The 13,703-nt window shown below is 35.7% G+C and overlaps 1 protein-coding gene across 1 annotated transcript in view; it reads right to left on the reverse strand.

Annotated features, from left to right (window-relative positions):
• Positions 1-484: 484 nt before the first annotated feature.
• Positions 485-13,703, reverse strand: part of TRHDE (thyrotropin releasing hormone degrading enzyme) — a 670,942-nt gene continuing 657,723 nt past the window's right edge. Inside the window, exons 16-19 of the mRNA XM_056574110.1 lie at positions 11,209-11,376; positions 8,507-8,647; positions 7,694-7,775; positions 485-1,242 (exon numbers count right to left, since the gene is read on the reverse strand). Coding sequence (XP_056430085.1) covers positions 1,096-1,242; positions 7,694-7,775; positions 8,507-8,647; positions 11,209-11,376 — 538 coding nt within the window. The 3' untranslated portion in view covers positions 485-1,095. The remainder of the gene's footprint in view (positions 1,243-7,693; positions 7,776-8,506; positions 8,648-11,208; positions 11,377-13,703) is intronic.

Genomic DNA, 13,703 nt, shown 5'->3' on the forward strand with positions numbered 1-13,703 from the left:
TGTGTTTTAGATTTTAGATACTTTTAAGACAGCTTTGCTGCTGACCCAATAAAGGACTCTCTTAGTGGAACTTGGTTGTGGCTTCATTGAAAAGTGGTTTTGTTAAATGTGACACTGTATTGAAAAAATTTGCCAAATTTGGTTGTACATTTCTGGCATAATAGTAAGCTACTAAAAAAGGTGTACACTTTGATTAAACAGTTTTAAAATGCTCATGTTTCATTGTTAGACATCTGGTGCATCTACGCCATCTAATGTCTAATTAGACAGTTTTATTTATCTGCCCCAGTATCTTAGATATTGCAATCTCAATTAAATCCCAGAATAGTGACAGTTTCCCTAAAGTTGACCAGCTTTCAACCCCTAGCTACGTTGCCTATATGAAATATGCTTCAAGATAGTCAGCATTTAAAAAACCTGCCTCTTCAACTCACTTTTTAAAATACTGACAAAAGCATGTTAGAAAAGCAATATAAATCATTTAATATGCATTTATATATTACATTGTTTGATTCTCAAAATATTTTGTAGTTTTTAATAGAAATATCAATCACTGCTAGACAATCTGTATACTAGTACAATGAGGTTCTGCACACTTTCAGCACTAGTTGTCATAGGATATTTTATCCTTCATCTTGAGTTCTTGAAGACACTGATTGTCATATATATATATATATATATATATATATATATATATATATATATATATATATTGTCATTGTGCTTTTGCTTAATGCCCCTCTTGATGTAACAGCAGCTCATATACAAAAACCTGGACAGTTAAGGTAAGCATGCTGGAGTTCACAGGCTGACTACACGACCATGCACAAAATATAGGTTGAAAACAGTAACATCAACATGCTTTTGTATGTAATGTTTTCCCAGGAAGCCAGGATGTTGTATTATAATCTTTTATAGTCATTTAATTTGAAAAAGTTTCTTCTTGTTTGAAAAAGAGCCAAGTGCAAAAATATAGTGGGTCACATTGTGCCCCATTTTGCTGTTTCCAATTAATTTTACAGCATGCATTCTGGTCTTTTCCAAGAAATGACACTCTGTTGGAAATTCTGGATCAGTACTTGAAGGTTCAAAAGTTTATTGTTTCAGTGTTTTCCTTAACCACTGAAAGAGCTCTTCCCTGTAGAGGAGTTGCCATCGTACATTTGCATCTACAGTTTCGAGGGCTCGAGACAGAGGAGCCACTGCTGATCCAACTTTATGAAGTTGTATAAAATGTTTTAGCTGGAAAATAGAGCAAAAGGAATAAATGGATAAATAAGTAAGTAATAGTTTACAGAACATGTCTACATGCTACATTATCTTATCATTTAAGGTAACTGTACTTACAAGCAACACTTATCGATAGAAATAATAAATATATCTCAAAAAGCAGTGCATGACACAGACATTCTCTCTTTGCTGTTAATTAAATTTTTAGATCATGGGTCCCCTAGTGAGCGTGGTGTGCCGACACGCCCCCTCCATGTATCTCTATGGGAGAGCCTTTCGGCTATCTTTATCTTCAGCTCTCCCAAAGAGATATATATGGAAGGTGTGTTTCAGCTGCTGCTTCCTGTGAGGGTCGTGATGCACCATTCCCGGAGAGAGCTGGGGCCCTGTACAGGAGATTTCAGGGTGTCCAAGCAGTCGAATGCCCTGCGATCTAAAACATATCCTCTATCCTTTGCATAGAGGATACGTTTTTCAGCATGAAACTTCTTTACGGAAGATCAACGCATACAATTTTTCAATCTAAAAGGGGACCCAAAAAGTTGAAAAAGAATAAAGAAAAGACTAGTAATTCTCCTCCATTGTATCTGCTATTGTTTTTGCTTCAAAAGAATGTATTTAAAACTGCTAAAATGGCTGTTTGGAATTCAGCTGTTAAATAGTCACTGTCATTTCAAGCAGCTTTTGTCCTTTTGATAGTTGATGGGATTTCTAGCACATTTGTAAATTAATTCAATTTGCAAACATGTCTCCTTATTCCAGAAAAGTAGCCCTATAATCGTGATCATTAGGGTCTTATCTCAGGTCTTAGCTTAACTTGCATACTGCTGTTCAATGCCTGTTGTTAGGGGAATTCCATCTCTATCTGCAAAAAGACCAAGACAGAACACAGAATGTGTGGATGAGGCCTAAATATTGCACACTCTCTACTCAGCATTACACATTGAAAATGTAAACTTACATTTTCACAACAATTAATGTACAATAAAAAAAAACTGACACACTTGAATTTGGGATAAAAAAAAATGTTCAAAAGTGACACAAAACTCTCTATGCACTACTTTTCATTAAAAAAAAAGTGTACATCAGAAACCAAAGATTGGAATGCTTCACTTCCAATAAAACAGATTTTAGACTTAAAGAAAAGATTCAGAACACTCTCTGCAGTGCTATTTTTAACAACAATTATTGTGTTTGTCTGGTCCTATGTGATGTTCTGTGATCACTGTCCCTCATAGAGATCTTCATCTAAAACTTGCTATTTCTAAAATTGCTGCTGAAGCTATGTAAATAGGCTTTTATAGAGGCTCTTATAACCTCCCTATGCTTCCTAATTGGCTGGAGGAGCGATTAGAAAGACGTTATGTGCTATGATCATGTAATAGTTCATCCTCCTTTCTGTTCAATGCTATCTTGCCAGGTTTGGCTGAAACAAACCATCTAATATTTATTGGATCTCAGTTCCATTGAAGTGAATGGAGCCAAGTTGTAATACCACACACAACCTGAAAACAGGTGTGCTGATCAGCATTTTGTGGTTGGACCCTTCAAAGAAGAAGGGATGATAAAAATTTGAAAGCAAATTTAAATAAATCAAACATTTAAAGTACTGTCTATAACAGCTGCAATGAAAATGTTGACTACTTTTTGCCTTTTTACATAATGGAGCTCAAAGTAGTAAAAAAAGAACTCTATGAACACTTACTGTATTCTCTATAGAATTATTAAAAAAACTTTATACATTCTTAATAGTAAACACATTTATGACATATTACATATATGTGTTATGAATGAGCAACTCATAAAATTTTAACTTGAGAAACTGTATGGTAAATATGCTCAGATAATATTTGGTTCATACATGTATAGACATCTGTTTTGAAATGTAATAATTTTTATCATATAGTTCTGAACCATAGATAAAAAGTACACTACATCTAGATAAAAAAAATGACTAACATCTTGAAAGCTGAACATTTATATTAATTTACAGCTATATGTCAGTTTGACAGACAATATTTTAAAGCAATGCTTGTGGAACTGAATTAAATTTAGAAATTTTTTGCTGCTTTAGTAAAAGACAATTTAAAAGGTTGTCTCATTTTTGCTGACATCAGGCTCATTATTAATTGTGGTTTCATTTTCATGGCAACTATTGAAAGAAAATAAAGTGTATAGGCAGTGAGAAGGAACTGTTTTAATAAGATTTTTTTTTTTATTCAGCACAAGATTTTAAAAGTTTGCAATCAATGTCCAATGAGATACTTTACATTTACATAGCTTTTTAAACAGGCAGGTGTTTATACCATAGAGAAATTACTCTTAACCCCTTATGGCCCATTTTTTTGCCTTGTGTAAATGGAAAGAAGAAAAGAAACAGGCGCTCACCTCGTGAGGACCTTCAGATAATATGAAATAAATGTATTGTTAGTTGTACTTCTTACCAAAGGTTGTCATGCTCAGAGTACAACACCTAATTGAGGGTTTTGGTTAGTACCAGAGGGTCAGCAGCCACAAGGTCATCCCGGTCAGTAGGGATGAGCGAATCAAATCTGACGAATCCAAATTTGTTACGAATTTCAGAAAAAAATTGCTATGCAATGAATTTGAATATCTTCACGATTCAATTAAACAAATAGCTTAATTAATCCCCATTTAGTGCAGTCTAGGCTCCAGGGCTAGAGATGTGTGAACTTTTGAAAAATTAGATTCGCCCAATTCATTGAACTTTCCGGAAAAAAAATTTTGGACCATATTTATTTGCGGTGAATCACTTAAGAAGGCTATTTCTGGCCTACCGAGAGCCTCAATAGGGGTGTAGAGCACTTTGCCTTGTCTTAACATGCATAAAGAGTGTGCTGTGTTAGTGAAATAATAATGTTATTCAGTATGACATGCCACAGGGTATAAATGTGCACCCTGGTTCGCTAAGTAGTAAGTACCAGACAGTAAGGGCCTACATTTACTCCCTCCCTTACTGTCCTCTAGAGAAATTATATACAGTGGGGCAAAAAGTATTTAGTCAGCCACCAATTGTGCAAGTTCTCCACTTAAAAAGATGAGAGAGGTCTGTCATTCTCATCATATGTATGTACCTCAGCTATGAGAGACATAATGAGAAAAAAATCCATAAAATCATATTTTCTAATTTTTAAAGGATTTATTTGCAAATTATGGTTAAAAAAATAAGTATTTGGTCACCTACGAAGAAGCAAGATTTCTGTCTCTCACAGACCTATAACTTCTTCTGTAAGAGTCTCCTCTGTCCTCCACTCATTACCTTTATTAATGGCACCTGTTTGAACTTGTTATCAGTATAAAAGACACCTGTCCACAACCTCAAACAGTCACACTTCAAACTCCACTATGGCCAAGACCAAAGACACCAGAAACAAAATTGTAGACCTGCACCAAGGTAGGGAGACTGAATCTGCAGTAGGCAAGCAGCTTGGTGTGATGAAATCAACTGTGGGAGTAAATATTAGAAAATGGAAGACATACAAGACCATTGATAATCTCCCTCGATCTGGGGCTCCATGCAAGATTTCACTCCGTGGTGTCAAAATGATCTCAGGAACAATGAGCAAAAATCTCAGAACCACACAGGGGACCTAGTGAATGACCTGCAGAGAGCTAGACCAAAGTAACAAGGGCTACCATCAGTAACACACTACGCCACCAGGGACTCAAATCATGCAGTGCCAGACATGCCCCCCTTCTTAAGCCAGTACATATCCAGGCCCATCTGAAGTTTGCTAGAGAGCATTTGGATGATCCAGAAGAGGATTCAGAGAATGTCTTATGGTCAGATGAAACCAAAGTAGAACTTTTTGGCAAAAACTCAAATCGTGGTGTTTGGAGGCGAAAGAGAACCATACCTACTGTGAAGCATGAGAGTGGAAACATCATGCTTTGGGGCTGTTTTTCTGCTAAGGAACCAGGATAACTGATCCATGTAAAGGAAAGAATGAATGGGGCCATGTATCGTGAGATTTTGAGTGAAAACGTCCTTCCATCAGCAAGGGCATTGAAGATGAAACGTGGCTGGGTCTTTCAGCATGAAAATGATCCCTAACACACCACCCGGGCAACGAAGGAGTGGCTTTGTAAGAAGCTTTTTAAAGGTCCTGGAGTGGCCTAGCCAGTCTCCAGATCTCAACTCCATAGATAACCTTTGGAGGGAGTTGAAAGTTTGTGTTTTCCACCATCATTTGCAAATAAATTATTTACAAATCAGACAATGTGACTTTATGGATTTTTTTTCTCATTATGTCTCTAAAAGTTGAGGTATACCTATGATTACATGCCTCTAATATATGGGAGAACTTGCACAACTTGCACAATTAGTAGCTGACTAAATACTTTTTTGCCCCACTGTAACATTACAAACCTATTAAAATAATGACATACCTCTAATACCATAGTACTGGGTATACTAGTTAGTTAAGCCATTCAAGCAGGTTACCGTCCACCCTATAAACACTGTTTTAATGTTTCAGATAGGGGGGTTGAAGGGGAAATACTTCAATATTCTGTTTAGTCATATAAATTTCATGAGACCTTCAAATTGGAGTTACAAATTGCATTAAATGTTTCTTTTAAGAGTTTTTTACTGGTTCACAGGGAAATTGTGACACACAATGCACTTTAGGGCACAGTTCTGTGGGTGTATTAGTTTAGTTAAGTGTCCTAGAGTTACTGTATGTTTTCATTTCAATAGGTTTCTCATAATGACAATTATTTTTTTTAAGTAGAAATTAACAAAATCGTGGTTAATGTATTCCTACTGATGCTTTTAATAGGTTCTGTAAGTGTTATGTAAGGTTAAGCATCATGCACATAGTCATATTGCAGCACCAGTAGCAGTTTTTTTTGATAAATGTAACAATTATTGTATATAAGTTACTTCATTAGTTGTCAGAGATAAAAAAAAAATAAAAAAATAAAAAAACTTTGTTACACAGCACTTGGGAATATAAAAGAGTTGAAGAATTATAAACTGAAGGTTACATCTAAATATGTTCTCATAGGTTATAAACCAAAACAATAAAAGTTACAATATAATTGAGAGCATGTGGCGGTAAAGTTAAATTAAATATTATTAATTGAGTTGTCTACGAATGATAAATTCATCAGTTTTTTTGCCATTTGGACATAAAAGTCATCAGAACAATGGATAAAAACATATTGTAAAATTGATAACAAACAATCTGTTATGACTCATAAGGGTGCGTACACAGTGAGTAATTCAAGAGGAATTTACTCGAGTAATTCCTCTTGAATTCTCCACTCCAAATTAATGCTTATCTCCTCTGCCCATTGACTTAAATTTTTTTCTTGCTGTCCTGCACACACTGCGGAAATTCCGCTTGCGGAATTCAGATTCTGAATTCCTTTCCGCTTGAAGAAAGAACATGTTTATTCTTCAAGCAAAATCCGCGAGCATAATCCAATAGTAGTCAATGGTAAAAAAAATTTCCACCCAGCGGAATTCAGAAAAGTAGAATTAAATAGCCTTTTCCTTCATTCCTCTTCATTTCTGCATGGAAATTCCGCCCGAATTCTGCTTGAATTCCACTTGATGGATAAAATAACAAAAGACAACAATTTCCTGACCAAAATTATTCCTCGTGAATTCCTCAGTGTGAACATATCTTAACCTGTTGGGGACGGAGGGCATACGTGTACGCCCTTCGCCCACTCCCTTCCTACGTCATAGCGGGTTGGGCCTGGCCTCTTACAACGGCTGGGACCCATGGCTAATAGTGCGCGGCACTGATCGCGGTGCTTCGCAAAGTTTAAATTGCGGCATCCCGAACAGCTAAAAAGCGATCAAAAAGTCCGATCAATACAAAATGGTACTGCTAAAAACTTCAGATCACGGCGCAAAAAATGAGCCCTCATATGACCCCGTATGTGGAAAAATAAAAAAGTTATAGGTGTCAGAAGATGACAATTTTAAACGTGTACATTTTCCTGCATGTAGTTATGATTTTTTTTCCAGAAGTACGACAAAATCAAACCTATATAAGTAGGGTATAATTTTAATCGTATGGACCTACAGAATAAAGAGAAGGTGTAATGTTTACCTAAAAATGCACTACATAGAAACGGAAGCCCCCAAAAGTAAAAAAAATTGTGTTTTTTCTTCAATTTTGTCGCCACATATGGATTTTTAGGTGGAAAATTTAAAGGGTTATGATTTTTTAAATGTAAGGAGGAAAAAACGAAAGTACAAAAACGGAAAAACCCTCCATCCCCAAGGGGTTAATTCTACAGATGGAATGTTTAAAAAAAAAAAGTTTCTTTGTGTTATTGTTATCACTTTCTGATGGAACAGGTGCAAAATTATTATGAACGGAGCAGTTATTACAATTTTCTTGAACTCAATCCCCTGCTTTATATTCAATGGATTTAGTTAGAAGTTTATTTGTATTTTTACACTATACAAAATTTGTTGTACCTCATTTAGTTCTTCTTCTGTATTGAGAAATTCTGTAACTCCGCTAATAAGTTTTGAATTCATAAATAATGCTTCTCCGTACCTAAGACAAAGAATATTTTATAATACATCAATTGTGAAAAGGAAATATTCACAGACATACAAAAGGGGTTATTGGTCTCCTTTGAACATATTTTGAACATTAGTAGACAGGCAGATTTCCTATAGCAAAAACCATGTTTGCCAGTTGCCTCATAATATCCAATTTCAGATTGAAATGCTGAAATATGGGCCAATATTTCAGCCTTTGTAGTATTGTATGCTCATCTTTTTCCTAACTTTACTTTTTTTTTTTTACAACTGATCTAAACACAACAGAAAACATGATGTATAAAATATAAATTAACACTTTTTTTTCTAATTTTATTCTCAGTCACAAGTTTTTTTCTGGTTTATATGAAATCCAACGAAAACAATATGTAGAGTATAGAAGTGTATAGACTACATATGTCATTGTTCAAGTAGAAGCAAATAATTGTGGGATAATGCAATTTATAAATTAATCGTTCACCATAATTTTTGGCCACCATTATCCAGTTTATCTTCAATTAAAGTGTCTGTCACTTTACAAAAAAAAATAATAATAATAACAATTACATTTCCCAGAAGCATGTCTTAAGTTTTGATCTATCAGGTTCTGAGTGCTCAGACCCCACTGATCGTTAGATATGCTGGGGAAAAGCTGTTCATTCCTTAGCTTGTTATAATGTTTCAAAGTGCAGGGCTCATTTAGAACAAAAATATTTAATAATACTCTAGAAAGACATTTCATACCTTGCATTTAGAATTTTCCATTTATCCCTGAAAAATTTCCAGGCTAAGTCTCTTCCATGTGGATTTCGTGCTACATGAATTATAACATCTATGGCATCTTGATCTAGTACTACTTCAGAATTCAGGGAAAGGTTCAGAAGCCTTTAAGATAAATACGGAAAATGGTGTTAATTTTTCCTTAAGAAAAACACTTATTTTAAAAAATAAAAAAAGAATAACTAAAGTATTTTAGCCAAAGCCACTAGTGTATTAACAAAGAAGCTACATCTTTTGCATTTTCATCCGTAAAGATTCATTCCTGGCTTTGATTGAAAGAATACTGGATAAAACCTTGAAAAGTGGTTTCAGACAAAGTGAACATAAAGTTAAGCATTACCCCATCTGACCTGCAGATTTACTTGGGCAGGTGACCATGACACATCTGGTGCACCTTGACATCAGCTGTAACAATTGATCCAGATCATATGCCCTGTCCAATGTGTTTTAATAAGCTCACATACAAAAGTATAACATAGACTGCAGCTGCCTAAATTACCATGTGATAAGGATAGTTAGTGCATTATAGGGGATTGTCCCAGTATACCACAGGTTTCTTTCTTTTCTTTCCCTGTGGGTATTGGTTGTGTACTTATCCCAGTTATAGGCATTGGTAAATGCTTGTGTCTGCTTAAAGGAGTTATCCAGGAAAAAAAAAAAAATTATTTATCAACTGGCTCCAGAAAGCAAAACAGATTTGTAAATTAGAAAAAATAGGTGTATGTGCAGCTCACAATTATTGATACACACCGAGGTCAAACTAGGGCATGCAACCATACCTTAATTGCTCAAAAAGGAAAACCAAAGATAAAAAATTGCCTGGACTTCTAAGTGAGTGAGTATGATTATAGGTAATTATATGAATAATTCTCTAGATCCTGCTTATATAATAATAATGTAAACAATTTATTAAAATAATATATAAATAAACTATGATTAGTTACTTCTCACAGGGCCCATGTGAGAAGAACATATACAATAAAAGCAACCATTCAATGACAGTTATGCATGAAATTAAAATAGCATAGATTATTACAATATCACTGGCATAAATTTAATTTCTGATGTGCAGCTGGTATTCGTCCGCTAATAAGCAGACACCGACTGCACAAGACAAGCAAACTATAGCTGAAAGTGCTTAAGTGATTGTTTCCCTCTTTGAGTGCTCAGAATAAAATGTATCCTTTTTGTAATATTTAAACAGTCTGCAACAGTTTCAAAGTTATGTTACCGATCCTTGTAGTGGCAACCTGTGTAGGAGGCGTTGTTACCTCAGTGTCTAGATGGTGTCAGTACACTGGGTCCTCTGTGCAACGGTCCCAGATGGTAACGGTGTAATCCAGCAAGATCCAAGTAGGTGCGGTGGCGGTCACTTCTGGCTGATGGCGCTGGCAGGCGCCGATAGTCGCAGAATGCCGGGAGGACGATGGCGCTGGCAAGCGCTGGAGATGGTAAGTCCTCACCGCTGGCTGGAGGGGGACGGGGACCTGCGCTGGATACGAGGGGCTCACCTTGTGTTGCCGGCGTGTGACGTCAGCTGCTGCTGGAGCCGGGTTCACTGCACCAGAGATATTTTGCAATGTCTGGACCGGACAGATACTGGACGGGATACAATGATGGTTTTAGCAGTTCATGAGAGGTAAACCAGCCGTAGTTGATGGGCACAATTCATAAATAGAGTATATGCCAGTGGTCATGCATAAAAGACTAGACGCGTTTCAGGGTTGTATAATATAACCCTTTCCTCAGTAGTCATATGGTTGCCATAAACTATTCCCTTTTTATAGGAGCACAAATCCCGCCCGTTAACACATTCCTGGATAATAGTAAAAACAATGAATGGAATCAACGGATAGGTTCCCTAGAGAGCAATATTAAATGAAACAGAGGTAAGTATAGGGAGTGATGTGTGATTGCTGTTGAAAGATGTGAAGGTGCGTTTTTGCAGAAAAAATGATTTTATGAATGATATTAGGAGGATTAAGAATGAACTCAAATAAAGCAAGAAGTTGACATTCAATGAATAATAAAAAAGACAGATATAAATATTAAATTAAAATTATTAGAAAATTAATGCAATAATAGGGCAAAATAATAATAGTGATTTTAATCTAATATTTATATCTGTCGTTTTTATAATTCATTGAATGTCAACTTCTTGCTTTATTTGATTTCATTCTTAATCCTCCTAATATCATTCATAAAATATTTTTTTCTGCAAAAATGCACCTTCATATCTTTCAACAGCATTCACACATCACTCTCTATACTTACCTCTGTTTCATTTAATATTGCTCTCTAGGGAACCTATCCGTTGATAGGTTCCCTTCATAGTTTTTACTATTATCCAGGAATGTGTGAACGGGCGGGATTTGTGCTCCCATAAAAAGGGAATAGTTTATGGCAACCATATGACTACTGAGGAAAGGGTTATATTATACAACCCTAAAACGCGTCTAGTCTTTTATGCATGACCACTGGCATATACGCTATTTATGAATTGTGCCCATCAACTACGGCTGGTTTACCTATCATGAACTGCTAAAACAATCAGTGCATCCAGTCCGGTATCTGTCCGGTCCAGACATTGCAAAATATCTCTGGTGCAGTGAATTTACCTAATATTTATCCATTGAAATGTTGAAAAATATTTAAAATCCACTGACCTGTTTAGTAGGTTTCTATTATCACTGCAGGTAAGTGCTTCCAGTAAAATCTTCTTTTCAGAAACTGCTGTGGTAGAATGGAACTTCATCCAAATAAACTCCCAAACATCTTCATCCATTAAAGAAACTCCTGTGCAATACACAATGTCCCGGACATTTGGTGGAATTCTAAAGAATAAAATGTACATAGAAATGCTAGATTTATACATTTGTAGATGATTTTCTGCATATCGTTAAATAAAATGTTTTAGTCCAAACTGGTCTGAGTATATTATTGATACATACTGTTCAGCAATAGTCCAACAGTAAAACATCTACTAAAATCATTGTATGTTACATTATTGGGTATTCCAACCTATCAAATATTCACATATAGTACACAGTACAATTAAACTTTCTTGGATAAAAAAAATATATTTGTCATTTTTATTTTATGCACCATAAAGAGTCCTGGACATAAAAAAGATTTACAATAGTAGCACAAAGTTTAATGCCCTAGCATTAAATTGACCAAATCAGAGTGACTTGTTGGTGACCTTACTAGTGCCCAGCACCCAGCACTCATGCCCAAAATTAAGGTTTTATGCTGCATCTATTTAAATAAGATTGTACCTATATCCTTATAATGTATTAATTTGTCGTTATTAATAACTAAATTATTTTTGTATACTTTTTCACTTATTGAAAAACGTACCTAAATCTTTGAAAGGAGTATCATAACATTACAGATTTATAATGTAAGCATTGATGTTATTTAACCTGTTAAGGACCCAGGGCGTACGGGAGTCCGCTCCCGATCTATAACGCGGGGCCATAGTGGGTTGTAGCTAATAGCCACGCGCTGTTAACCCTTTAGACGCTGCATTCAAAGTTGAACGCTGCGTCTAAAATGAAAGTGAAACCATGACGGTTAGCTCAGGGAGCTGTTCGGGATAGCCGCGGTGAAATCGCGGCATCCCAAACAGCTTACAGGACAGCTGGAGGGTCCCTACCTGCCTCCTCACTGTCCGATCGCCGAATGACTGCTCAGTGCCTGAGATACAGGCATGAGCAGTCAAGCGGCAGAATCGTCGATCACTGGTTTCCTATGAGAAACCAGTGATCAATGGGAAAGATCAGTGTGTGCAGTGTTATAGGTCCCTATGGGAGCTATAACACTGCAAAAAAAGTGAAAAAAGTGAATAAAGATCATTTAACCCCTCCCTATTAAAAGTTTGAATCAAACCCCTTTTCCCATAAAAAAAAACTGTGTAAATGAAAATAAGCATATGTTGTATTGCCGCATGCGGAAATGTCCGAATTATAAAAATATATCTTTAATTAAACGATACGGTCAATGGCGTGCGCGCAAAAAATTCCAAAGTCCAAAATAATGCATTTTTGGTCACTTTTCATATCATGAAAAAATTTATCAAAAGCGATCAATAAGTCTTATCAATGCAAAAATGCTAGAAACCGCTAAAAACCTCAGATCACATTAATTTTAAACGTATAAATTTTCCTGCTTGTAGTTTTGATTTTTTCCAGAAGTACGACAAAATCAAATCTACATAAGTAGGGTATAATTTTAACCATATGGACCTACAGAATAAAAAGAAGGTGTCATTTTTACCGAAAAATGTACTGTGCAGAAACGGAAGCCCCCAAAAGTTACAAAATGGCGTTTTTTTTCAATTTTGTCTCACATTGATTTTTTTCCGTTTCACCGTAGATTTTTGGGTAAAATGACTTACGTCATTACAAAGTAGAATTGGTGGCACAAAGCCATCATATGGATTTTTAGGTGAAAGATTGAAAGAGTTATGATTTTTTAAAGGTAAGGAGGAAAAAGCGAAAATGCAAAAACGGAAAACCCCCAGGTCCTTAAGGGGTTAAAAATATCTCCTGTGCTTATTTTGTAACAAATGAACTATGCAGAACTGTGCAGAAAAGTTATTTTTTTAAATGGCATTCATTTTAAAATCACCTAAATGGCTGAATGAGGAGCCATTCTCCTCGCTTCCTGCTGTATATAACAATGTAATGACGAGGTGACGAAGCTTCACACTATGGGGGACATGTATCAATAATGGTGTAGCAATGTGTGATTTTATGTATGTTTTTTGCATCAAATGGAGCATATTTGCGCCAAAATTATCAATTGTCATACACAAGTTTGTAATTTTGGCACAAATGTAGCCCTACAAAAGGCGCAGACCCTAGAATTCCAGGCAGTATATCTGACTTTGGGACGTTCTATTGTTTTAGCTATTTTCTCTGTCACTTTATTCATGGTGTAGATTTGCGCCTAAATGAAGGTATTTGCACCAAAACTTGCGCCAAATTGAAAAGTCGCAATGAATGAATTCCAGACCAAAGAATGATTGTAACTGAAATCACGACTAACAAAGTGAAATCAGTGATTTTGTTCTAAACCATTTGGCGCAATTGTTTGTCGCAAAAAATGACATAAAGGAAAAATTGCGACAAATCACAGACAAAAAAACTATACCACC

This window comes from Hyla sarda, chromosome 4 (assembly GCF_029499605.1).
Source record: "Hyla sarda isolate aHylSar1 chromosome 4, aHylSar1.hap1, whole genome shotgun sequence".
NCBI classification, from domain to species: domain Eukaryota; kingdom Metazoa; phylum Chordata; class Amphibia; order Anura; family Hylidae; genus Hyla; species Hyla sarda.